The sequence below is a fragment of the Chanodichthys erythropterus genome, chromosome 24 (assembly GCF_024489055.1).
Source record: "Chanodichthys erythropterus isolate Z2021 chromosome 24, ASM2448905v1, whole genome shotgun sequence".
NCBI lineage: Eukaryota > Metazoa > Chordata > Actinopteri > Cypriniformes > Xenocyprididae > Chanodichthys > Chanodichthys erythropterus.
In genome coordinates this window covers 61,363-84,885 of record NC_090244.1, presented here as the reverse complement: position 1 = coordinate 84,885, position 23,523 = coordinate 61,363, and the positions used below count along the sequence as shown (strand labels likewise).

The window sequence follows — 23,523 nt, the reverse complement described above, 5'->3', positions numbered from 1 at the left end:
CACCACAGTTTAGATCAATTACCAAATAAACTTTATTTTAAAACTCTAAGAAAACATTTACATCTGATGAATGTATTAAACGTGCCATTGGTAATAAAAAGAGATTTAAAAAACAGTCTTTAAGCAAGAGAAAGACAAAATGAACATCTGCTTTCACATGAAGGACGTGTTGAGCTGCATAACTGAAACTGAATCTGTCAAAACATGAAGAGACAAACAAAACCATTTCATTTGTTGACGCAGATGAAACTCATTACAGCTCTGCTTCACACACACAGCGAGTCCTGCTTTCTGAAAGATCGACAGATCCTGAGAGTGGAAAACGCTTACAGACTCCGACAGGAACAGGTTTGTCCGGGTGTTTGTGTGTGTAAATAAACACTGCAGGAACATCAACACCAGCTCAGCAGAAGCACAGATGAGACGTCTTCATACTGGAACTGGAGTGTTTATCACAAACTCACACACACACACACACACACACACACACACACTGGTGTCCGTCACAGATGTCCTGGCACGTTGGTCTGGAAATCCTGGATCATGTACTGCAGGTTCAGACTCACGCTGGAGGATTTCAGCTCTTCTGTCCTGCGCAGACACACTGGGTTCAGACTGCGCTCTGTGGGTCACACACACACACACACACACACACACACACACACACACACACACACACACACACACACACACACACACACACACACACACACACACACACACACACACACACACACACACACACACATATTATGATTCTCAATCAGTTCTGTAACCATTTTGGGGAAAATATTAGGGCTATAAATTTATTTTTATTTCATCATCATTCATTATATCCATCAAAGTTAACTATCAGATTGAGGAGTGATTCTCACAAAACTATTTTCTTTTTACTCTTTTTCAAGGTACATTTCTTTCACAAAAGGACACTTGGAGACTCCAAAAGGACACCAAATACCCAGATGATATAAAGAGTCCATATAATTCATCAGTAGTGTCATTCAATCACACCAAAGAGAAAACAGCCATGAAAAAATAGAATGAAAAAGAAATGAAAAATGAAGCTCAGTGTGATAAACTCCAGACTTCTAAGATCATCCGTCTGTGACGTAAATTATGTTATTGATGCAATTTCATTATTTAAAGGATTTTGATTTCATTTCATGTGTTAACGAGTTGTTGACAAAAATACTGTGCATTTTCAGTCAGCAAATTAAACAAGAATTTGTTTTTAGTTGGAATATTTTGCAGTGTTATTTTTGTATCATTAATGTACTGTTTTAGTTTTTATACATTTTTCATATTTAGTCATTGTTATATTTCAGTTTTAGTTAAAGTGTTAGAGACGTCCATCAGGTTCTTAAACAAACACAACGAACAAACAAACGGAAGAGAAAGATCTGGTATGAACACCATATGACTTCTGATCTGAAGCATTTACATATTGTTCAGGATGGATGGGAGAGTTCTGAAGGTTCTCAGTGGTGAACTGACCTCTGACCTGCTGCTCCAGGCTCAGGATGACATCGACGGCCTGGTGCAGGACCAGCAGTTTGGTCTGTGGCTTGTCGTTCTTCAGGTGAATCTGACACACGCGGCCGAGCTCCTGAAACGCCTCGTTGATGTCGCGCACACGGAGCCGCTCGCGGGCGTTATTCGCCATCCTCCGCTCGCGTTCCCGCTCGGCCTTCTGCTCCGGACTCACATCCTCGTCCTCATGAACACTGCTGCTGTGAACACACACACACACACACACACACACACACGCAATTTAAGTATGGAAGTACTATTCCTATTTATTTTCTACACAGGGATTTAAAAAATCTGCAAAAAGCATTCTGATCCATGAACCAAACTCATCAGCTCCAGAGGAATCACAACATTATTAAAATCAATGTGATTTTTACTTCAGGATGTCATTATGCTTTTTTAATGCTTATTATTAAAAAAGATGCACAAACACTTAAATCCAGACATTTGACAGACAGAAGTTTGTTGTGTTTGAAATAGCTGCAGTGCTGAAGACGGTGGGGACTGTGTGTGTGTGTGTGTGTGTGTGTGTGTGTGTGTTTTTGTTTATATTACATTTATATTACATCCCCACGATGTAATATAAATCTGAGTTCGACCACATTGTGGGGACACAGATTGTGTCCCCACAAGGAAAATGGATTAATAAACATACTAAAAGATGATTTTGTGAGAAAGTAAAGGTATGCACAGTTTCCTGTGATGGTTAGGTTTAGGGGTAGGGGGAGAGAATGCACAGTTTGTACGGTATAAAATGCATTACGCCTATGGAATTTATGCCAATGTCCCCACGAGGAACCAAAACCTAAACTGTGTGTGCGTGTGCGTGTGTGTGCGTGTGTGTGTGTGTGTGTGTGTGTGATGATACACATGTGTTTCCTCTCTATCATCTGTATCATTCAGACACAAACACACACAGGCCAGTCACTGCAGCATCATGTATTACAGTTTTTTACAGATGCTAGGACACATTTCTCAATACTTAGGTCACTTTTGCAAAACTCTTCACACAGTGAGCACAACAGAAGTCTATGTGGGCTAAACTGAGGATCAGTTATCATTGCTTTGGCACAAAATGCATTCAATGACTACATCTCTCAAATGTCATGACTTCTTTTCACACTCAGACACAACAACTGCCAAAACTCTTTGTACGTACAGGCCAATCTGCACACGCTTACATACTGTTTTCAATACTGTTAAACTTATGTTCAAAACAATAACATCATACAAAACTGAATAAGGCAGAAATATGCTGCATTTCTACAGTAATATAGTTATGAAATATATTCTGAATATAAAAAATCCAATACTATCAGAGGAATTAGATGAAACTGAACACCTACACAAGCATTCGTTTTTCAGTTTCATTACCATACTATCAGAGGAATATATTCAATATATACTATCAGAGGAATATATATTCAAAAGGGGAAACTTAGGAATAATTTTGTTCTGTAATGTAAACATGGACCATGTAACATGTACTGTGGTGAATTATAAGCAGTAGAGAGTGTCATTCTTGTTTTATAAAGAAATTTAAAAAAAGAAAACATTGTATAATGCTAACTGATGTTAGTGTTTTTAAGGTCGATGTTTTATGACTGACAAAGTGTGTTTGCTGGGTTAAAACCTTTGCTAGTGTTCTGGAAGAATGAGTTGATTTGAGACCTGAATGAAGTGTTTTGGTAGATTTAGTGCATTTTGAATGTGAAATTAACTGCTGTACCAAGATGAAAGTTGGTTAGGAGAACTGTGTGAAGAGTTTTGAAAAAGTGACCCAAGTATTGAGAAATGTGTCCTAGCGTCTGTAAAAAACTGTAATGTAAGGACATTTCGCCCTCTAGTGGCCAAATAAAGTGCCAGCCATTTAAGAAGCAATAATTAGATGAAAATTAACTGTCTGCAAATGAATAAAACAAAATAATGAAACAGCCTTTAAATGACAGATTGCACATGTATTAAAAACTAACTTACATGCTTTATTTATCATTTATTGCTACTTTTTGAATTTCTTCTGTCACAAAGACAAATTCCTTGTGCCAATAAAACTCATTCTGATTCTGATTATATTTCACAATCCATGAAGTTTCTCGTGAAGGTTACAGGAGCGTTATGGAGGCACGTCACCTCGTCCTGGTCCCAGTGTCGCCGGCGGCCGTTCGAGTGCCGCTCGCATCATCAGAGGAGACGCGGGTCACATGACGCATCAGCAGCTCCTCCACCTCAGACACTTCTGATTTCAGCTGCAGAGACACTGAGGCATCATGGGATATCAGCCCTGCAGACAGAGAGAGAGACAGGACATTCAGAACAGAATAAAAGTAGTAGAATAAAAGAGACAACAGAGTAAAATAGTACAGATAATGGATTAGAATAAAAAAAGAACTGAATAAAATTGAATACACAATAGAATAAAATAGCATAGGTAATAGAATAATAGAGTAGAAAATAATAAAAATAGCATAGGTAATAGAATAGAATAGAACTGAGTAGAACTAAGTAGACAAAAGAATAAAATAGAAAAGGTAATTGAACAGAACAGAACTGAGTAGAATTGTCACAGTTCCCGTGTTCCCCGGACTCCATTTCCCACAGTCCTCCTGTTCTCCACACCTGCACTCACTTCCCTCGTCATCTCCCCATCATCACTTATCGTCATCACCTGGACTTCCTCGTTTGCACTCCCTTTGTTTATGGACTCACTCCCTTCACTCCTGGTCTGTTCTAAATGTTATTTGATGTGTTGGATGTTGTTTCTAGCTCCTTTATGTTAATAAATACCCATTTACTGTGGAAGTCCGTGAACACCTCATCTCTATAACACCAGCACGTAACAAGAATAGACAATAGAGTAAAATAGAATAGATAATAGAATAAAGAATAGATAATAGAATAGCTAATAGAATAGAACTGAGTAGAATTGAATAGACAAACAATAAATAAATGTAATAAAAATAAAATAGATAATAAAGTGGTTATATTATATTCTATTACATATTCTGAGTACAATTTAATAGACAATACAGTAAAATAGAATAAATGATAGAGCAGAATAGAACTGAGTAGAATTGAATAGATAATACAGTAAATAGAATAGATAATAGAATAGAATAAATAGATACTAAAAGAAAATAGAAATATAACAAAAGTAGAATGGATAGAATGAAGGGCACCTCACGAGTGGAATGACATGGTCATATATGAAATGTAGAACTATAACTCTAATGCTGGAAATACACAGTGTCATTAAACGTGTGGATGAGTGATGCTGATTGGTCCACACCTTTGCAACGGTCACTCTGATTGGTCAGGTCCGCAGCGGGCTGAGAGACAGACGAGTGTATCGCCAGAGCGGCCGACTCACTCTATCAATCACAAAACAAGCATGCGTGAGTACGAGGAACAGTTCAATAAAGAACCATCAGCTGAAACCAACAAACTCAAACCTACAACTGCTGACGATCTGCTGGCCATTGAGCCAGCGATGGATGCGATTGGGCCGTGGGGCGTCTGTCTGAACAGGCTGCGCAGATCATTGGTCAAGTCAGCATTGGTCACACCCACTGCGTGATTGTGCAGGACATGGATGGCTTCGTCCAGCCGGTCCTCTACCTGAGACGGGACAGACAGATGCTTCTATCTCTCATTCTCTTATTGAAGTTACATCAGATAAATCTGATCTCACTACAGACTGAACTTACCAGCGCAGGTTCGTAATTGGCCAGCAGTGATGTCACTCCAGTGGGTTGTGGGCAGTGATTGGCTCCTGCTGGTGAGAGATGAAGATGCCACACCCTTATTCATATCAAACCAACCACAGTAATTCAGGGGACCTGCTACTAAACGCGTGGCTGCAGAATAAAACATCTTGGATTTCTAGTTCCGAGCAGTTTCTTCCGTTCCGTTTGCAGGAAAGCATAACGCGTTCCTAACCTAACTTCAGCTGACAGGTGACTGATTGATTGAGTTGTTGTTGAGTTTGGGCAGCAGGATGATGATGTTGATGTACCTGTGCAGCACTCGGCGCCTCCTACAGGTGAGGAGAGAGACACGGCTGTGCTTCTGCCTCGATGGAAGCAGGACATCGACGGGAGACGTTTAGTGCCGTCTGAATGCAGCCACGTGTTCTGCACACACAAAACATGTCTGATTATTATTGCATCTCTCTGATTCATGACTAAATGTGCTAATTTGATGGTTATACTTGAGGAAAAAGAGCTTTCTGAGGCCTCTGTCACATCTGTAGAGGGAGGGAAAGTTTTACCAGCCGCTCGTGTGATGCCAGGTCTCCACAGTTCCCAGGCTGTGCTGAATTTCCCAGCATGCCTTCCTGAGCTGACGGGCTGCTGCCATTGGCTGAGCTCCAGAGTTCTGAACTGCCCATGCCATCTAACAAACACACACACACACTATTATAAAGCAAACCTCAGCATGCATGATCAGATCATTTATTTATTGTCTTCGACTGTGACTAAAACTAAAGGCTGAAAGAATCAACATTTTCAGAACAGGAATCAAAGCAGCAGCACTTGTCTGGCTGTAGATGCTTGACTTTTACTTTATAAACTTTCAGACATTTAAAAGCAGCTGAGTAAACAAATGCTCATGTCTCGTCTGGGGAATCTTGAATCTGAGACCATTCGGCTTCCCACAAGCCTTGAGAGAGACAAACATGCACCAGCAACACACACAGGCTTTCCTCGTTTGAACACAAACACATTCATACACAAACCATGTTCGGAATCCGCAGGAAAGAATAAGAAAGAGCAGCAAAAGGCATCTCACCAAACACTGTGCTGGTGAAAGGGCTTCTGGGTAATCCTGGTGACGGGTATGAGACAGACTCTCTGTTCAACTCCTCTGGCTTTAGTGACAGAGAAAAGACCTGTCAAACAGAGATCACCATCAACACATTTCATAACAAGCATGTCAGAGTAACAAGTGTGTCAGAGTAACGAGTGTGTCAGAGTAACGAATGTGTCAGAGTAACGAGTGTGTCAGTAACGAGTGTGTCAGAGTAACGAATGTGTCAGAGTAACGAGTGTGTCAGAGTAACGAATGTGTCAGAGTAACGAGTGTGTCAGAGTAACAAGTGTCAAAGTAACTAGTGTGTCAGAGTAACAAGTGTGTCAGAGTAACGAGTGTGTCAGAGTAACGAGTGTGTCAGAGTAACAAGTGTGTCAGAGTAACGAATGTGTCAAAGTAACTAGTGTGTCAGAGTAACAAGTGTGTCAGAGTAACGAGTGTGTCAGAGTAACGAGTGTGTCAGAGTAACAAGTGTGTCAGAGTAACGAGTGTGTCAGAGTAACAAGTGTGTCAGAGTAACGAGTGTGTCAGAGTAACGAGTGTGTCAGAGTAACAAGTGTGTCAGAGTAACGAGTGTGTCAGAGTAACAAGTGTGTCAGAGTAAGGAGTGTGTCAGAGTAATGAGTGTGTCAGAGTAACAAGTGTGTCAGAGTAACGAATGTGTCAGAGTAACGAGTGAGTCAGAGTAACGAGTGTGTCAGAGTAACGAGTGAGTCAGAGTAACGAGTGTGTCAGAGTAACGAATGTGTCAAAGTAAATAGTGTGTCAGAGTAACGAGTGTGTCAGAGTAACAAATGTAACGAGTGTGTCAGAATAACGAATGTGTCAAAGTAAATAGTGTGTCAGAGTAACAAGTGTGTCAGAGTAACAAGTGTAACGAGTGTGTCAGAGTAACGAATGTGTCAAAGTAAATAGTGTGTCAAAGTAACAAGTGTGTCAGAGTAACAAGTGTAACGAGTGTGTCAGAGTAACGAAAGTGTCAGAGTAACGAATGTGTCAGAGTAACGAGTGTAACGAGTGTGTCAGAGTAACAAGTGTAACAAGTGTGTCAGAGTAACGAATGTGTCAGAGTAACGAGTGAGTCAGAGTAACGAGTGTGTCAGAGTAACGAGTGTGTCAGAGTAACGAGTGTGTCAGAGTAACGAGTGTAACGAGTGTGTCAGAGTAACGAGTGTGTCAGAGTAACGAATGTGTCAGAGTAACGAGTGTAACGAGTGTGTCAGAGTAACAAGTGTAACAAGTGTGTCAGAGTAACGAATGTGTCAGAGTAACGAGTGTGTCAGAGTAACAAGTGTAACGAGTGTGTCAGAGTAACAAGTGTAACAAGTGTGTCAGAGTAACGAATGTGTCAGAGTAACGAGTGAGTCAGAGTAACGAGTGTAACAAGTGTGTCAGAGTAACGAATGTGTCAGAGTAACGAGTGAGTCAGAGTAACGAGTGTGTCAGAGTAACGAGTGTGTCAGAGTAACAAGAGTAACGAGTGTGTCAGAGTAACGAGTGTGTCAGAGTAACAAGTGTAACGAGTGTGTCAGAGTAACAAGTGTAACGAGTGTGTCAGAGTAACAAGTGTAACAAGTATGTCAGAGTAACGAGTGTGTCAGAGTAACGAGTGTGTCAGAGTAACAAGTGTAACAAGTGTGTCAGAGTAACGAATGTGTCAGAGTAACGAGTGAGTCAGAGTAACGAGTGTGTCAGAGTAACGAGTGTGTCAGAGTAACAAGTGTAACGAGTGTGTCAGAGTAACAAGTGTAACGAGTGTGTCAGAGTAACGAATGTGTCAGAGTAACGAGTGTGTCAGAGTAACGAATGTAACGAGTGTGTCAGAGTAACAAGTGTAACAAGTATGTCAGAGTAACGAATGTGTCAGAGTAACGAGTGTAACGAGTGTGTCAGAGTAACAAGTGTAACAAGTGTGTCAGAGTAATGAATGTGTCAGAGTAACGAGTGTGTCAGAGTAACAAGTGTGTCAGAGTAACGAATGTGTCAGAGTAACGAGTGTAACGAGTGTGTCAGAGTAACAAGTGTAACAAGTGTGTCAGAGTAATGAATGTGTCAGAGTAACGAGTGTGTCAGAGTAACAAGTGTGTCAGAGTAATGAATGTGTCAGAGTAACGAGTGAGTCAGAGTAACAAGTGTGTCAGAGTAACGAATGTGTCAAAGTAACTAGTGTGTCAGAGTAACGAGTGAGTCAGAGTAACGAGTGTGTCAGAGTAACGAAAGTGTCAGAGTAACGAGTGTGTCAGAGTTAGGGCTGGGTATCGTTCAAAAATTTTCGATACCGAGACGATACCGATACCTTGACTTCGATACCGATACCTAAACGTTACCTTTTTCGATACCAATTTTATAAAATCTGTTTAAACAAGATTACATAACCTCAAAAAAAAAAATTTGGTTTTATATTTTAATTTTGTTGACTTTTTTCAGACTCAAAGACTCATCTCCTGAGCCACTGCGGGGAATAAAAAAAGCACAAATTAACTAAATTTACCCAACACAATAAATCAGTGCAAATAGTTTTAATAAAGTTTAGTTTTCAATGCAAAAATTCAGTATGTGAGGCTCTTTTTAAATCACTCAGCAATTGTTCTTCTTCAAAAAATTAATTATTATTAACAAGATCAAAGCGGAAGTAAGAGTGACGCAAGTTCGTTGAAATAAGAGTTCTGTGTCTTTATTAAAATCAACACATTAATGATTCATCTCTCATCCACCCGCAATTAATTTGAATGTTATTTTTTTATTACTTGGCCCGACCCGCAGATTATCCGCAGTATCAGGAGGACGCTGATACCCCTTTTTCAGCAGAATTGTTCGCGTTCTGGAGCCAGAGGCAGAGCCTGTGCTCGTGCAGGTGAACGAGCCTGTCACGAACCGGTCGCGTGTTTCCATAGACTTGAGGGACGAATGCTGATGTAAAGCTGCTGTGTGTTGTACCTGTCCATAACTAGTCTAAAAAACATTGCGCGTTCCGCTGTTTCTGCAGGCGGTGCGACACTTTTGTTTTCTGTTAACAGTATTATCTGTAGTGAACCGGCTGCTCACATAAACAGCCGTTTCTCACCCGTCCATTCGGAGATAAACTGAAAACGAAACCGTTGATTCACTCGCCCTCTCGCACATAGGGTCTCTCTCGCGCGTATAGTTTTATATATTTAGATATAAATAATAATGTAGCGCAACGTTACTTGCTCCTCAACGAGACAGCGAAAGCATTTCTCCGCCCCTCTACTCGGCTCCATTCTGAGGTACCGAAATTTGGTACCGAATGACAAGACACTTTTCGATACTCGATAGTATCGAGGCAGTTCGATCAGAACGAATGTGTCAGAGTAACGAGTGTGTCAGAGTAACGAATGTAACGAGTGTGTCAGAGTAACAAGTGTAACAAGTGTGTCAGAGTAACGAATGTGTCAGAGTAACGAGTGTAACGAGTGTGTCAGAGTAACGAATGTGTCAGAGTAACAAGTGTAACGAGTGTGTCAGAGTAACAAATGTGTCAAAGTAACTAGTGTGTCAGAGTAACGAGTGAGTCAGAGTAACGAGTGTGTCAGAGTAACGAATGTGTCAAAGTAACTAGTGTGTCAGAGTAACGAGTGTGTCAGAGTAACAAGTGTGTCAGAGTAACGAGTGAGTCAGAGTAACGAGTGTGTCAGAGTAACGAGTGTAAAGAGTGTGTCAGAGTAACAAGTGTAACAAGTGTGTCAGAGTAACGAATGTGTCAGAGTAACAAGTGTAACGAGTGTGTCAGAGTAACGAATGTGTCAAAGTAACTAGTGTGTCAGAGTAACGAGTGTGTCAGAGTAACGAATGTGTCAAAGTAACGAGTGAGTCAGAGTAACGAATGTGTCAGAGTAACGAGTGAGTCAGAGTAACGAGTGTGTCAGAGTAACGAATGTGTCAGAGTAACGAGTGAGTCAGAGTAACGAGTGTGTCAGAGTAACGAATGTGTCAGAGTAACGAGTGAGTCAGAGTAACGAGTGTGTCAGAGTAACGAATGTGTCAGAGTAACGAGTGAGTCAGAGTAACGAGTGTGTCAGAGTAACGAATGTGTCAAAGTAACTAGTGTGTCAGAGTAACGAGTGTGTCAGAGTAACGAGTGTGTCAGAGTAACGAGTGTGTCAGAGTAACGAGTGTGTCAGAGTAACAAGTGTGTCAGAGTAACTAGTTTGTGTCAGAGTAACGAGTGTAAAGAGCGTGTCAGAGTAACAAGTGTAACAAGTGTGTCAGAGTAACGAATGTGTCAAAGTAACTAGTGTGTCAGAGTAACGAGTGTGTCAGAGTAACTAGTTACTTTGTGTCAGAGTAACGAGTGTAAAGAGTGTGTCAGAGTAACAAGTGTAACAAGTGTGTCAGAGTAACGAATGTGTCAGAGTAACAAGTGTAACAAGTGTGTCAGAGTAACGAATGTGTCAAAGTAACTAGTGTGTCAGAGTAACGAGTGAGTCAGAGTAACAAGTGTGTCAGAGTAACGAATGTGTCAAAGTAACTAGTGTGTCAGAGTAAGTGAGGCTCTTTTTAAATCACTCAGCAATTGTTCTTCTTCAAAAAATTAATTATTATTAACAAGATCAAAGCGGAAGTAAGAGTGACGCAAGTTCGTTGAAATAAGAGTTCTGTGTCTTTATTAAAATCAACACATTAATGATTCATCTCTCATCCACCCGCAATTAATTTGAATGTTATTTTTTTATTACTTGGCCCGACCCGCAGATTATCCGCAGTATCAGGAGGACGCTGATACCCCTTTTTCAGCAGAATTGTTCGCGTTCTGGAGCCAGAGGCAGAGCCTGTGCTCGTGCAGGTGAACGAGCCTGTCACGAACCGGTCGCGTGTTTCCATAGACTTGAGGGACGAATGCTGATGTAAAGCTGCTGTGTGTTGTACCTGTCCATAACTAGTCTAAAAAACATTGCGCGTTCCGCTGTTTCTGCAGGCGGTGCGACACTTTTGTTTTCTGTTAACAGTATTATCTGTAGTGAACCGGCTGCTCACATAAACAGCCGTTTCTCACCCGTCCATTCGGAGATAAACTGAAAACGAAACCGTTGATTCACTCGCCCTCTCGCACATAGGGTCTCTCTCGCGCGTATAGTTTTATATATTTAGATATAAATAATAATGTAGCGCAACGTTACTTGCTCCTCAACGAGACAGCGAAAGCATTTCTCCGCCCCTCTACTCGGCTCCATTCTGAGGTACCGAAATTTGGTACCGAATGACAAGACACTTTTCGATACTCGATAGTATCGAGGCAGTTCGATCAGAACGAATGTGTCAGAGTAACGAGTGTGTCAGAGTAACGAATGTAACGAGTGTGTCAGAGTAACAAGTGTAACAAGTGTGTCAGAGTAACAAGTGTAACGAGTGTGTCAGAGTAACGAATGTGTCAAAGTAACTAGTGTGTCAGAGTAACGAATGTGTCAGAGTAACGAGTGTAACGAGTGTGTCAGAGTAACAAGTGTAACGAGTGTGTCAGAGTAACGAATGTGTCAGAGTAACGAGTGTAACGAGTGTGTCAGAGTAACGAATGTGTCAAAGTAACTAGTGTGTCAGAGTAACGAGTGTGTCAGAGTAACGAGTGTGTCAGAGTAACGAATGTGTCAAAGTAACTAGTGTGTCAGAGTAACGAGTGTGTCAGAGTAACGAATGTGTCAGAGTAACGAGTGAGTCAGAGTAACAAGTGTAACTAGTGTGTCAGAGTAACGAGTGTAACGAGTGTGTCAGAGTAACGAGTGTAACGAGTGTGTCAGAGTAACGAGTGTAACAAGTGTGTCAGAGTAACGAATGTGTCAGAGTAACAAGTGTAACGAGTGTGTCAGAGTAACGAATGTGTCAAAGTAACTAGTGTGTCAGAGTAACGAGTGTGTCAGAGTAACGAATGTGTCAAAGTAACGAGTGAGTCAGAGTAACGAGTGTAACGAGTGTAACGAGTGTGTCAGAGTAACGAATGTGTCAGAGTAACGAGTGTAACGAGTGTGTCAGAGTAACAAGTGTAACAAGTGTGTCAGAGTAACGAATGTGTCAGAGTAACGAGTGTAACGAGTGTGTCAGAGTAACAAGTGTAACAAGTGTGTCAGAGTAACGAATGTGTCAGAGTAACGAGTGTAACGAGTGTGTCAGAGTAACAAGTGTAACAAGTGTGTCAGAGTAACGAATGTGTCAGAGTAACGAGTGTGTCAGAGTAACAAGTGTAACAAGTGTGTCAGAGTAACGAATGTGTCAGAGTAACGAGTGTGTCAGAGTAACAAGTGTAACAAGTGTGTCAGAGTAACGAATGTGTCAGAGTAACGAGTGTGTCAGAGTAACAAGTGTAACGAGTGTGTCAGAGTAACGAATGTGTCAAAGTAACTAGTGTGTCAGAGTAACGAGTGAGTCAGAGTAACGAGTGTGTCAGAGTAACAAGTGTAACGAGTGTGTCAGAGTAACAAGTGTAACAAGTGTGTCAGAGTAACAAGTGTAACGAGTGTGTCAGAGTAACGAATGTGTCAAAGTAACTAGTGTGTCAGAGTAACGAATGTGTCAGAGTAACGAGTGTAACGAGTGTGTCAGAGTAACAAGTGTAACGAGTGTGTCAGAGTAACGAATGTGTCAGAGTAACGAGTGTAACGAGTGTGTCAGAGTAACGAATGTGTCAAAGTAACTAGTGTGTCAGAGTAACGAGTGTGTCAGAGTAACGAGTGTAACGAGTGTGTCAGAGTAACGAATGTGTCAAAGTAACTAGTGTGTCAGAGTAACGAATGTGTCAGAGTAACGAGTGAGTCAGAGTAACAAGTGTAACTAGTGTGTCAGAGTAACGAGTGTAACGAGTGTGTCAGAGTAACGAGTGTAACGAGTGTGTCAGAGTAACGAGTGTAACGAATGTGTCAGAGTAACGAGTGTAACGAGTGTAACGAGTGTGTCAGAGTAACGAATGTGTCAGAGTAACGAGTGTAACGAGTGTGTCAGAGTAACGAGTGTAACGAGTGTGTCAGAGTAACGAGTGTAACGAATGTGTCAGAGTAACGAGTGTAACGAGTGTAACGAGTGTGTCAGAGTAACGAATGTGTCAGAGTAACGAGTGTAACGAGTGTGTCAGAGTAACAAGTGTAACAAGTGTGTCAGAGTAACGAATGTGTCAGAGTAACGAGTGTAACGAGTGTGTCAGAGTAACAAGTGTAACAAGTGTGTCAGAGTAACGAATGTGTCAGAGTAACGAGTGTAACGAGTGTGTCAGAGTAACAAGTGTAACAAGTGTGTCAGAGTAACGAATGTGTCAGAGTAACGAGTGTAACGAGTGTGTCAGAGTAACAAGTGTAACAAGTGTGTCAGAGTAACGAATGTGTCAGAGTAACGAGTGTAACGAGTGTGTCAGAGTAACAAGTGTAACAAGTGTGTCAGAGTAACGAATGTGTCAGAGTAACGAGTGTGTCAGAGTAACAAGTGTAACGAGTGTGTCAGAGTAACGAATGTGTCAAAGTAACTAGTGTGTCAGAGTAACGAATGTGAATGTAACTATAAGTCATGAAGACATTAAATTCTAGACATGAACATCATGATTTTCTGTAGAGCTGCCTTGAAACAGTGTGTGATGAGAAAGCGCTGTACAAATAAGATTAGCTTGATGTGATCACTGATGGGAGACGATGGGAAATAAGGCTCAAACGCACACTGGTCTCTGCATGTGTTTATCTGATGTCAATCTGAGGCTGATGTGTGTCGTCTGGGTCTGGTCTGGCAGACAGATGACCTGCAGACGACTCGAGAGGTAAAGTTCACACCTCACACTATGATCTCTGTCTCTCACTGCGGCGGGTGAGCGGAACGAATGTAAACGCAGCATCTACGAGACAAACAAGAACACTTGACAAGAAAGTCTCATTTGTAAACATTAGTTAACTACACTAGTGAGCATGAACTAAGAATGAACAATACTTCTACAGCATTTATTAATCATAATGTTAATCCCAGTATTTATGACTACATTCTTAAATCAAAAGTTGTATGAACGTTTTTAATAACTAACATTAACAAAAAGGTTAATAAATGCTGTAAAAATATATTTTTAATGTTAATTGAAACAATAACTAATGTTAACAAATGAGACCTTATTTTGAAGTGTTACTGCATTTGTGTGAGTTATAAAAGTGTGTGTGTGTGTGTGTGTGTGTGTGAACATTAGCATCAGATAAAAGTTGAACAAGAAAAGAAACATGAAAATAAATGAACATGAACACATGGTGCACAGTTCATAAACACACTGAATCAGGGAATAACTCACCACTTCCTCACTTCCAAAGCAATACATCAGTGCGTCAGGTGATCCTGATGAGAACATGAGGGCAGCGTCTCAGAGTCTCACACACTCCTGTCTGGAGATCAGCGCTCCTCTCTGAAGAGACAAACCACTGCAGCCAGACGGGATCTGCAGATAGAAATAACACACATGACAATCACAGGAATCACACAGAATCATTCTCAGTTGTCACATGACCTCAGAATCACCGTCCCGCCTCTGTGACCCACTTCCTGTGTTGAGCGTGGAGATATTTATACCTGTCGTGTCTGAGCGCCTGCATGTGTTGTTTTCCTCAGATGTAATCCCTGATTTACTGTCCGCTGACCTGCCGACCTCACATGAAGCAAAGCTCGGTGATGATGATGTCACTGCTCTGTTATGGGCTCTTTTCATTTACAGCCCATAAAGAATTTACATATAATGTGACACAGATGCTACAGTGTCGTAATGTCAGTGTTGACAGAGTAAATGTTGCAACATTCATTCACACTGTGCTGTAAAGCATCTCTACAGAAGACTATAGTATTCAGATCAGATCATGTTCATCTCTCATCTGAGTGACACTGCTGTCTAATCAATAATATTACTGAATATTCATGATCTTTTTACACTGGCCCAAATAACAACTACAGTGCAGCGCTTGCTAATTAGACTCAAACCATCATTACCTTCATAAAGATGGAAGACGCTCTGGATGTGAAGCACAAACTCAGATCAGATGAAGTGACAGCACTGTGAAGCTCCTACACACACACTCTTTTAACAGGCTGGTTTCAGTGACTGTGTCCTGCTCTACAGTTACACTGGTCTGCACACTAACAAATCAAACCATGGTGTTTCCATATTCTTGGACAGTAATACCATGAAAGTCTTTGAACAGCTTGGAGACAAACATCATTCTGAGGCGGTGACCTGCAGACGCTGGTTATCTCTCACCACAGATATAAACAAACAAACAGGACACACACGAGAACGAGGATGAGGATGATGAAGGAATAAGAGGATTGACTCGGGTGAAGGCCGACAGAAGCGTGACCCGCTGGCCAGCTCATGAATCACTGGTCTTCTGAAGAACATCACACACACACACACACACACACACACACACACACACACACACACCCACACACACACATCAGATCATGAGCTGCTCACACACACACACACACACACACACACACACTCACACACACACACTCACACACACACACACACACACACATCAGATCATCAGCTGCTCACACACACACACACACACACACACACACACACTCACACACACACACTCACACACACACACACACACACATCAGATCATGAGCTGCTCACACACACACACACACACACACACACACACACACACACACACACACTCACACACACATCAGATCATGAGCTGCTCACACACACACTCACACACACACACACACACACACACACACACACACACACACACACACACACACACACACACACACACACACACACACACACACACGCACTGTTTACATTTTTCCTCCGTTTCTATGAGTGACGTAAGCAGTGACGCTCTGCAGCTGATTGGTGAATATTAACCCCCACACGTCAGAGTTATTGTACAGCTCTTTCCACAATAAACATCGTTACACAAACGAGCCATTAATCCAACCTTACTACGATAGTTACTTCATTTATTGTCACTTCAGTAAATGTTTAATAAAATGCCTCTTTTTGGGATTGACTGGCTAAAATCAAGTTGCTTTGCCTCAGCCAATCTGTCGTTACCATGGTAACTTTTCCATAATGCTGTTCATCTGTCCTTTAAAATGGGAGTGGCGTAATCTACAGTCACGTGCCCCCGTTTCCTCTACAGCCATTGGCTGACGGTCCGTGACGCCATGCGATTCGGCTTCTCTTTTAAAAAGAAGGCGGGAGTCGCGAGCTTTATTTCGTCAGTCAGCGCGTCGGGCGGGCGGCATCAGAAGAGCGCGATGGTGCGAACTAAAGCCGATAGCGTCCCCGGATCCTACAGGAAAGGTGAGAAACATCGAGCAAACCCTAACTTTAGTTAGTCTGATCAAGAAACATGACCGCGTTTAAACTCGTTATTAACCCGGTCTGGAGTGATAAAGTTGTATTAATCGTAATATTATTATTCTTATTCATTATTATTATTATTGTTGTTGTTGATTAGGCATATGCAGTATTTTTCTGTTAATGTTGATGTGTAGATGTATTTGAGTAAATGTTTATCCTTCATCTCCCGCCATTTGTGCAGCGACTCTAAAGCACAAACTCTCCGAAACTAATTCACGAACTTCAGTTTCCCTGAGAAACACTTTTACACGCTTATTAACTTTATTTATTTGTGAACCTCGTTTAGCGCGAAGCTGTTTTTGTAGTGTAGCGAGCTCTGGCCTTGAACATCGTTTCAGCAGATGTTAATTTTGCTCTTATAAATAATGAAATGAGTGTTTTCACAGCTGTAATCGTGTCATTATTATTGTGTGAACGTTAGTGAAGGTTAATGAACGTTAGTTAATGTCTGTTAGTGGAGCTGAATGAGACGAAATGAAATGGCGCCACTTTCTCGTTTGTCCGCGTCGCGTCACAATGAAGCGCTGAAAGTCTCCGCGAGCGGAACTCGCGTCATTCTGACTGTGTGGCTTGTGTTGTGCTGGATTTATTGAATGTGATCGTTAACTTTGTGTTTTTGTTCTAGCTGTTGCAGCTTCCGCGCCCCGGAAGTCACTCGGCGCGTCCGGATCCATGAACTCGCAGAGCGGCGGCGCGCAATCGGGCACGCCTGGTGAGTACGCGCCTTCACAATCTTCTTGGAGGACTTGTTTTTTTTTTTAATTCATGCATGACGCTAAAAGATACATTTTTAGAGTTATTTAGGACATTTATGGCATTTAGGAAGGATTTCACACTGAAGTCAGTCTAGATGATGTTAGTTTGTTTTCAGCTTGTTTTTTTTTTTCAGTAAAAGTGAAATGTGTGTCCATGTCAATGACTGTTTGTTGTGTTTGCTTTGGTCAGCCAAGAGCAAGTACGCTGGAGGGAATCCCGTGTGTCCGCGTCCCACTCCGACATGGCAGAAGGGGATCGGAGACTTCTTCGGCGGTCCCAGCCGGAAGCCAGAGAAGGAAAACCTTCATCCCGCGTCCGATGACGAGGAGGCGGGCGGCAGCGGCGTGACTAAAGCGCCCAGGAAGTGAGTGCTGAGCTTCGGTCGAGATGTTTGAGTCGTTGTAATGAACTTCACTGAACCGTATTTCTGTGTTTCAGGTCCAGACCGATCATTGACGACGATGAGGAGGAGGATGAATAATTTCACGATTTTCATGTTTCATTGACGCAGTTTTTAGTGTACATCTGTAAATACTTTTATTGGAATTGTTTGGTTCATTTTGTACAGGTTAAATAAAATGAATTTTTCAGAGTTTGCCTGATCTCTACAGTGATTGACAGCACAGATCACATGACTGAATGATGTCTGATTCACTGATCAGACTCTATAATGAGCAGTTGAGGGATTCTGCCCACCCTCTCCTGAATATCTGGTGTTATCCCATGGCTTGATCTTTGATCTAGTGTACATGTGAGGGTTGATATCAGTGAGTGGATCAGAGTTTGTCCGTCAGAAGCGGTGAATGAAGCACGTGTTTCCGGTCAGTGATTCGTCAGGTCAGTCTACAGCAGCGACGGTCACTCATCTGAACACAACCCTTGCTGTGCTTGAATAAAGATTTTGTTAAATGAGATTCAACGATCAAGTCCATGAGAATGATTAATCTACAGCTGCTGTTTAATTGGCTCGTTTAGTTCCACATGACTCAAACCCTTTCCCCTGGTCTCACAAAGCTTAAGCTAGTCAGATTCAAACTCCTCACCCTTTTGAGATCAAAATAGGTCACTTGTGGGATTTGCCTAGATCCAGTGAGTGTTTTTGTGGGGTGGGGGGTCTTTGTTTCCTTTACTCTTACTTTAAAAACTAATGTCTGACTGTAAAGGGGAATATTTGATGTATTTGAGGTCAGATGTGGAAACGGTGAAGAGAGAGGGCAAACAGTTTAGCTCAGTGTTACAGGCTAATCAGCAATACTGTCTTCAGTATCCTGCATTACAGTTTAGGATATATACAGTATTAAAAATGAATTTATGAATATAAATGTGCGAAGCATGTCCACGCGACGTTCTCACCTTTTCCCCTAACCCGTTTGCATCCCTGTAGTCAGAGTAAACGCATGTTTGAGCTGTTTTAACTGAAAGCATCTTGTGCTGTCACATCTTAAAATTGGTCAGTGTCAGTGTTTTGTCTCAAGATGATCACCAGTATAGTGTTTGTTTATAAAAGCCACATAAATGGCCTAATTGAACTGAGGCCTAACCCTGGGTTAGTCTAACCCTGTCTGTGAAACCGGCCTTTTGAGTTTTTTTCCAGTTCATATGAACACGTTACTGTTGAACACAGGGTTTGATCTGAAGCTTCACAGATACTCAAATCACATGATAAAACACAGATATTACTGTATATCAGAGGATCTGCTGTAAACTTCTCATCTGTCTTCATTAATGCCTTCACCTATAAGACACAAACAGCACAGTTAGTTTAGCAGGCACCTTTAAATGCTCAAATATACAGTTTAAAACAGTATTTTGTCTCGCACTGCTGAAGCTGGCCAGATTTATGACATGTATAGTTTAAAGTGCACAATTCTGATATTTCTGCATAAAAGTACAGAAGATTAGTGATTACACCTAAAGTACATCTATTATTCCTAACCCAGAAAACAAAGTTATTCTGCACCTAATGAGTTTTACTGCGGTATTTCGGTGGGAGCTCCATTGAATCATCTGATGAGCTGCAGTGTCGCTCCTCCACCGCCAGAGGGCAGTGAGTGGCGCTGCGGCGCTCGCGGTGTCGGTTCCAGTTCCGGTCTGGCTCTCTTTCTTTCTCTTCCGCTCTCCGCATCATCATGGTGGGTATCTGACCGAGTCTCTCTCGCGAATCTGCTGTAATCCTCCTTCAGTGCTGCTCGATCCATCAGCGCAAGCGCGCGGGTGTGAAGCAGAGACTGACGGGTGTGTGTGTGTGTGAGTATGACGCGACAGATGAGTGTGTGCGGCAGATTACAGCGCGTTAAAGCGCGCGATCACAGTCGCGCTCACACTGACGCCAGCTCGCGCGTTTATTTCACTAGAATGAGTTAATCTTCACACGTGATGAGATCTCGAGGAACCGATCCGTTCAGATAGAGGTTCTGCTGTGTGTGTGTGTGTGTGTGTGTGTGTGTGTGTTCTGACCAGCCCAGAATGCAATGCTGCTGTGTTTCTGATGTTCTTCTGTGGTGCTGCAGGGTCGAGTCAGGACCAAGACGGTGAAGAAGGCCGCTCGGGTCATCATCGAGAAGTACTACACCCGGCTGGGCAACGACTTCCACACCAACAAGCGCGTGTGCGAGGAGATCGCCATCATCCCCAGCAAGAAGCTGCGCAACAAGATCGCCGGGTGAGAGCAGTGCATGCTGGGACACTGTCACAGTACACACGTACATGTGTGGGGTCAGAGGTCATGACGGTCCAGCGCCGCTCATTCTGTGACTCAGGTCATCAGATCACTGTGCTGATGTCACTTCCTGTCCGAACAGTCCTGAGTGTGTCTGACCGTGTGTGTGTGTCCGCAGGTACGTGACGCACCTGATGAAGCGCATCCAGAGAGGGCCGGTCAGGGGAATCTCCATCAAGCTGCAGGAGGAGGAGCGCGAGCGCAGAGACAACTACGTGCCCGAGGTGCGTCTGACCGTAGATCATGTGACCCTGTCTCGAAAGTGACTGTGGAGTGTCCGTCTCCAGGTCATTGATGCACAGGAAGAACGACTGAAAGTCTTTCCCGTGTTTGCTGGATTGTGTTCCTGTCAAACCCTGAATCTTTCTCACAATCACGCTAACGTCAGCATGAGCGCCAGCTTTGATCATCAGATGAGCTCGAGCTCTTCCTGCTTTAATCTGAGACTCCATGAATATTAATTTATAATCCGTGTTAAGATGTCGTTACACCTGTCGTAATCCGCTCGGATGTTCTCAAGATGATTGAAGAGGAACTTTCAGTTTATTAAATACAAAATTAGTGTGAAAATGCAGCAGTTTAAGTTCATTATGGAAGTGATTGAGTCTCCATCAGGTTTATTTTAGTTTTATTAATGTTTTGAATTTGCTTTTTGTTTATATACTTTTGCTATATTTAGTTTTCATATTAGTTTTTTTTTTGTCACTTTATTTTAAATATTACCATTTAGGGTTAACTAATATTTATGTATTTTAATGTTGCAGCTTTATCTCAATTCGGTTGTTAAGTCTGACATCACGCGGCAGCGCTTCCTGGTCCAAACGCTCTATCCCAAAACAAATGATGCTAATATACACACGTAATGCTACAAAAATATATAATCATAACGTTTATCTCCATACCAATATTCCTGATGGCCAGACAATGATTCATCTTTTATAAATCGTTAAAATATGAATGTCTGTGACGCTGTGAGCACGGAGACTGTTGTCGACTAATTATTTAAAATGCTTAACTTTTTAAAATGATTGTTTAATATGAATAAATAGCGCTCATTAACGGCCGTCAATGGCATTCTCAAGTGAAACGAGTCGAGGCTTGGACGCGGAAACGGCGTTCCTTACGTCACGACTTGAGCGGATAAATAAATGTTTTTAATAGTTTTAGTTAACGATATTAACCTGCTGCAGAACTCTACTGAGCAACTCTGATTCAGATTAATCTACGGCTCTGCTCTCGGCGCCGGCTCTGGAATAGGCTGGTCTGATGATGATGATGATGATGATGATGCGGTCTGATGTTGACGGTCTTGTGTTTTTCCGCAGGTTTCCGCTCTGGATCAGGAGATCATCGAGGTCGACACCGACACCAAGGAGATGCTCAAGCTTCTGGTGAGAATCACTCATTAAACTTCAGTCTGTGTCGAAAGTGACTGGAGCGTCTGATATATCCCATGATTCCCTGCGTTAGAGCATGTGACCCTGTCTCGAAAGTGACTGTGGAGTGTCCGTCTCCAGGTCATTGATGAACAGGAAGAGCAACTGAAAGTCTTTCCCGTGTTTGCTGGATTGTGTTCCTGACAAACCCTGAATCTTTCTCACATGTCCGTTGAGTTCATGTCTGGATCTGGTTAGGGCTGCGGGGAGCGATTAGTGAGTTCAGAGGCTGTTCTTCATGTCTGAACGGCGCGGTTCGCTGTGGTTCAGCTGAACCTGCAGTAGGCGTCGCTCTCGTGATCACAGTCAGGTCTGATTCAGTATCTCGGCGTTATCAGTCCTGAAGCGCTTCACTCCGGGGAGGATCTGGACCGGTTTAGTGTTGATCTTGACCTTGCAGCTCTGAACAATGATGTCACTGATCTGGTTTTGTTTTTTCCTCAGGATTTCGGCAGCCTGTCGAATCTCCAGGTGACTCAACCTCCCGTCGGCATGAACTTCAAGACCCCGCGTGGAGTCTGAACACTTGTAATATATCTCTTAATAAAACCCTGGGAAAAACCAGCGCTGCGGTTCTCAAGTCTTTATTTCTCCATGTTGATGTGTGGCCGTTTCATGCAGCTTTCTTTCATGCAACTCAGAACATGTCATTTGAGTTTGTAAAAGTGTTAGTCGGGCCTAATGATGGTCAGTTTATTCAAAAATGACAAAGTGCATCTACTTTGTGTTTTCGTGAGTCCCAGTAGAAATGTGTGCGGTGAAATCTACTCATTACACTGAAGTGAACGTATGCACACCGAGCCAAAAACATGCTCGAGTGAAAGCAGAAAAGAACAGTTTAAAATTGTAAAAGTAACCTAGTTAAAATAAAAATGAGTTTGTTTTGAATCGTTTTCTCAATTTAGAGTGAATGAATGTAGTTTCCATCAACCAGCAGAGAAAGCGTGAATCACTGATGAACTCATGCTGTATGTCAGTGAAACAAAACACAATACTAACATCTACAGTCAGTTCAGAGCTTCTGTCTGCAATCAATCGTCCTTGAATTATTTCAGGCATTTTGTTTTGTTTCTGCAAATACTGATATGTGATTAATTACAAGTAATTACATTAATCAGCATAGAATTGACTAAAAGCCCAAACTGTTACGCAATATAATATTTACTTAAATATTAAAATTCCATTTATCCACTTCCTGGTAAAAGCAGCAATAAATATTTAGAAAGAATGCAACATTTTATGTTAATTATAAATGCTGAATCTAACTACTGTTTTCAAAGTTTGACATTCAATAAAAACATTTAATAGTGACCATCCAAATGTGATTTTCTATATCAATTCTCTCATTGAAGAAAACTGATTTTATCATCGTTCGCAGGGCAGTGGACGGTCAGTGCTGACCAGTCGATTTTAATGTTAAGTCAAACCTCAAAACATCTTTCTTCAGAAATGTAATAATGCAGGGCAGCCTGTGCTCCTCTCTAGAGTTCATTTTCCTAACTAACATGTTACACTGAAAAAAAAAAAATCTGGATTTAAAAAGGCAAATGCTTGAGAGCCTGTATTAGATCATTAATGCAGTGATTATGTTTCTAGCATGTTTTATGTTTGAGAACACTTCTTACCCTAATTGATGGAGTGTGTAGCTTTTCATTTCTTAAACATGTAGGAAGACGCATCATGGCCATATTCCAGGATGAAGTCAAGATTCATCAGGCTCAAACTGTGAAAGATTGGTTGAAGAATCATTTTCACACATGAATTGGCACCTCTGAATCCAGATCTTAAATTCATTGAAAGTTTTTGGGATGTGCTGTAGGAGACTTTAGAGAGTCTCTTGCATTGTCAATACAAGATCTTGAACAAAAAAGTATGCACCTCTTGATGAAAACATTTATTTCCATCTCCCAATATGGTCA

General features: G+C 41.8%; 3 protein-coding genes and 2 non-coding genes across 12 annotated transcripts; 4 read left to right on the top strand and 1 right to left on the bottom strand.

Moving 5' to 3' along the window:
* Positions 1 to 74: 74 nt before the first annotated feature.
* Positions 75 to 19,542, bottom strand: LOC137015362 (transcription factor 12-like). Of its 8 annotated transcripts, XM_067380276.1 has the most exons (13): positions 19,410 to 19,542; positions 19,130 to 19,184; positions 14,600 to 14,743; positions 14,100 to 14,161; positions 6,319 to 6,397; positions 5,798 to 5,922; positions 5,543 to 5,660; positions 5,235 to 5,302; positions 4,984 to 5,145; positions 4,817 to 4,898; positions 3,661 to 3,811; positions 1,495 to 1,730; positions 75 to 622 (listed from the first exon to the last, which is right to left on the bottom strand). In XM_067380276.1, exons 6-13 carry the CDS (start codon positions 5,915 to 5,917, stop codon positions 504 to 506), a joined length of 1,056 nt encoding a protein of 351 aa, XP_067236377.1. In that variant the 5' UTR covers positions 5,918 to 5,922; positions 6,319 to 6,397; positions 14,100 to 14,161; positions 14,600 to 14,743; positions 19,130 to 19,184; positions 19,410 to 19,542; the 3' UTR covers positions 75 to 503. The 8 variants fall into 8 exon arrangements, with proteins under 8 accessions (XP_067236377.1, XP_067236370.1, XP_067236376.1 ...); XM_067380269.1 differs by lacking the exon at positions 14,100 to 14,161 and having other exon boundaries at positions 6,319 to 6,418; XM_067380275.1 differs by lacking the exon at positions 14,100 to 14,161 and having other exon boundaries at positions 75 to 591; positions 6,319 to 6,418.
* Positions 16,021 to 19,170, top strand: pclaf (PCNA clamp associated factor). The gene is made up of 4 exons (XM_067380280.1): positions 16,021 to 16,633; positions 17,319 to 17,405; positions 17,639 to 17,813; positions 17,888 to 19,170. Exons 1-4 carry the CDS (start codon positions 16,495 to 16,497, stop codon positions 17,928 to 17,930), a joined length of 444 nt encoding a protein of 147 aa, XP_067236381.1. The 5' UTR covers positions 16,021 to 16,494; the 3' UTR covers positions 17,931 to 19,170.
* zgc:114188 (40S ribosomal protein S17-like) lies at positions 19,476 to 22,168 on the top strand. Its single transcript, XM_067380281.1, has 5 exons — positions 19,476 to 19,581; positions 19,960 to 20,111; positions 20,287 to 20,392; positions 21,494 to 21,559; positions 22,049 to 22,168. The coding sequence occupies exons 1-5, from the start codon at positions 19,579 to 19,581 to the stop codon at positions 22,124 to 22,126; spliced, it is 405 nt and encodes a 134-aa protein (XP_067236382.1). The 5' UTR covers positions 19,476 to 19,578; the 3' UTR covers positions 22,127 to 22,168.
* LOC137015641 (small nucleolar RNA SNORA71) lies at positions 20,418 to 20,540 on the top strand. The gene has a single exon (XR_010894006.1). It is a non-coding gene; the product is annotated as a small nucleolar RNA SNORA71 (small nucleolar RNA).
* Positions 21,648 to 21,770, top strand: LOC137015640 (small nucleolar RNA SNORA71). The gene has a single exon (XR_010894005.1). It is a non-coding gene; the product is annotated as a small nucleolar RNA SNORA71 (small nucleolar RNA).
* Positions 22,169 to 23,523: the final 1,355 nt, after the last annotated feature.

Excerpts from the sequence above, each read along its gene's own strand:
- LOC137015362 (XM_067380269.1), bottom strand. The coding sequence starts at position 14,656 with ATGTTCTCATCAGGATCACCTGACGCACTGATGTATTGCTTTGGAAGT. Across the intron at positions 5,661-5,797 it reads TGGCATCACACGAGCGGCTG|AACACGTGGCTGCATTCAGA; the intron begins GTAAAACTTTCC and ends TTGTGTGTGCAG. Across the intron at positions 5,303-5,542 it reads AGGCGCCGAGTGCTGCACAG|CAGGAGCCAATCACTGCCCA; the intron begins GTACATCAACAT and ends ATCTCTCACCAG.
- pclaf (XM_067380280.1), top strand. The coding sequence starts at position 16,495 with ATGCGATTCGGCTTCTCTTTTAAAAAGAAGGCGGGAGTCGCGAGCTTT. Across the intron at positions 16,634-17,318 it reads CCCCGGATCCTACAGGAAAG|CTGTTGCAGCTTCCGCGCCC; the intron begins GTGAGAAACATC and ends TTTTTGTTCTAG. Across the intron at positions 17,814-17,887 it reads GTGACTAAAGCGCCCAGGAA|GTCCAGACCGATCATTGACG; the intron begins GTGAGTGCTGAG and ends TCTGTGTTTCAG.
- zgc:114188 (XM_067380281.1), top strand. Across the intron at positions 20,112-20,286 it reads CTGCGCAACAAGATCGCCGG|GTACGTGACGCACCTGATGA; the intron begins GTGAGAGCAGTG and ends GTGTGTCCGCAG. Across the intron at positions 21,560-22,048 it reads AGGAGATGCTCAAGCTTCTG|GATTTCGGCAGCCTGTCGAA; the intron begins GTGAGAATCACT and ends TTTTTTCCTCAG.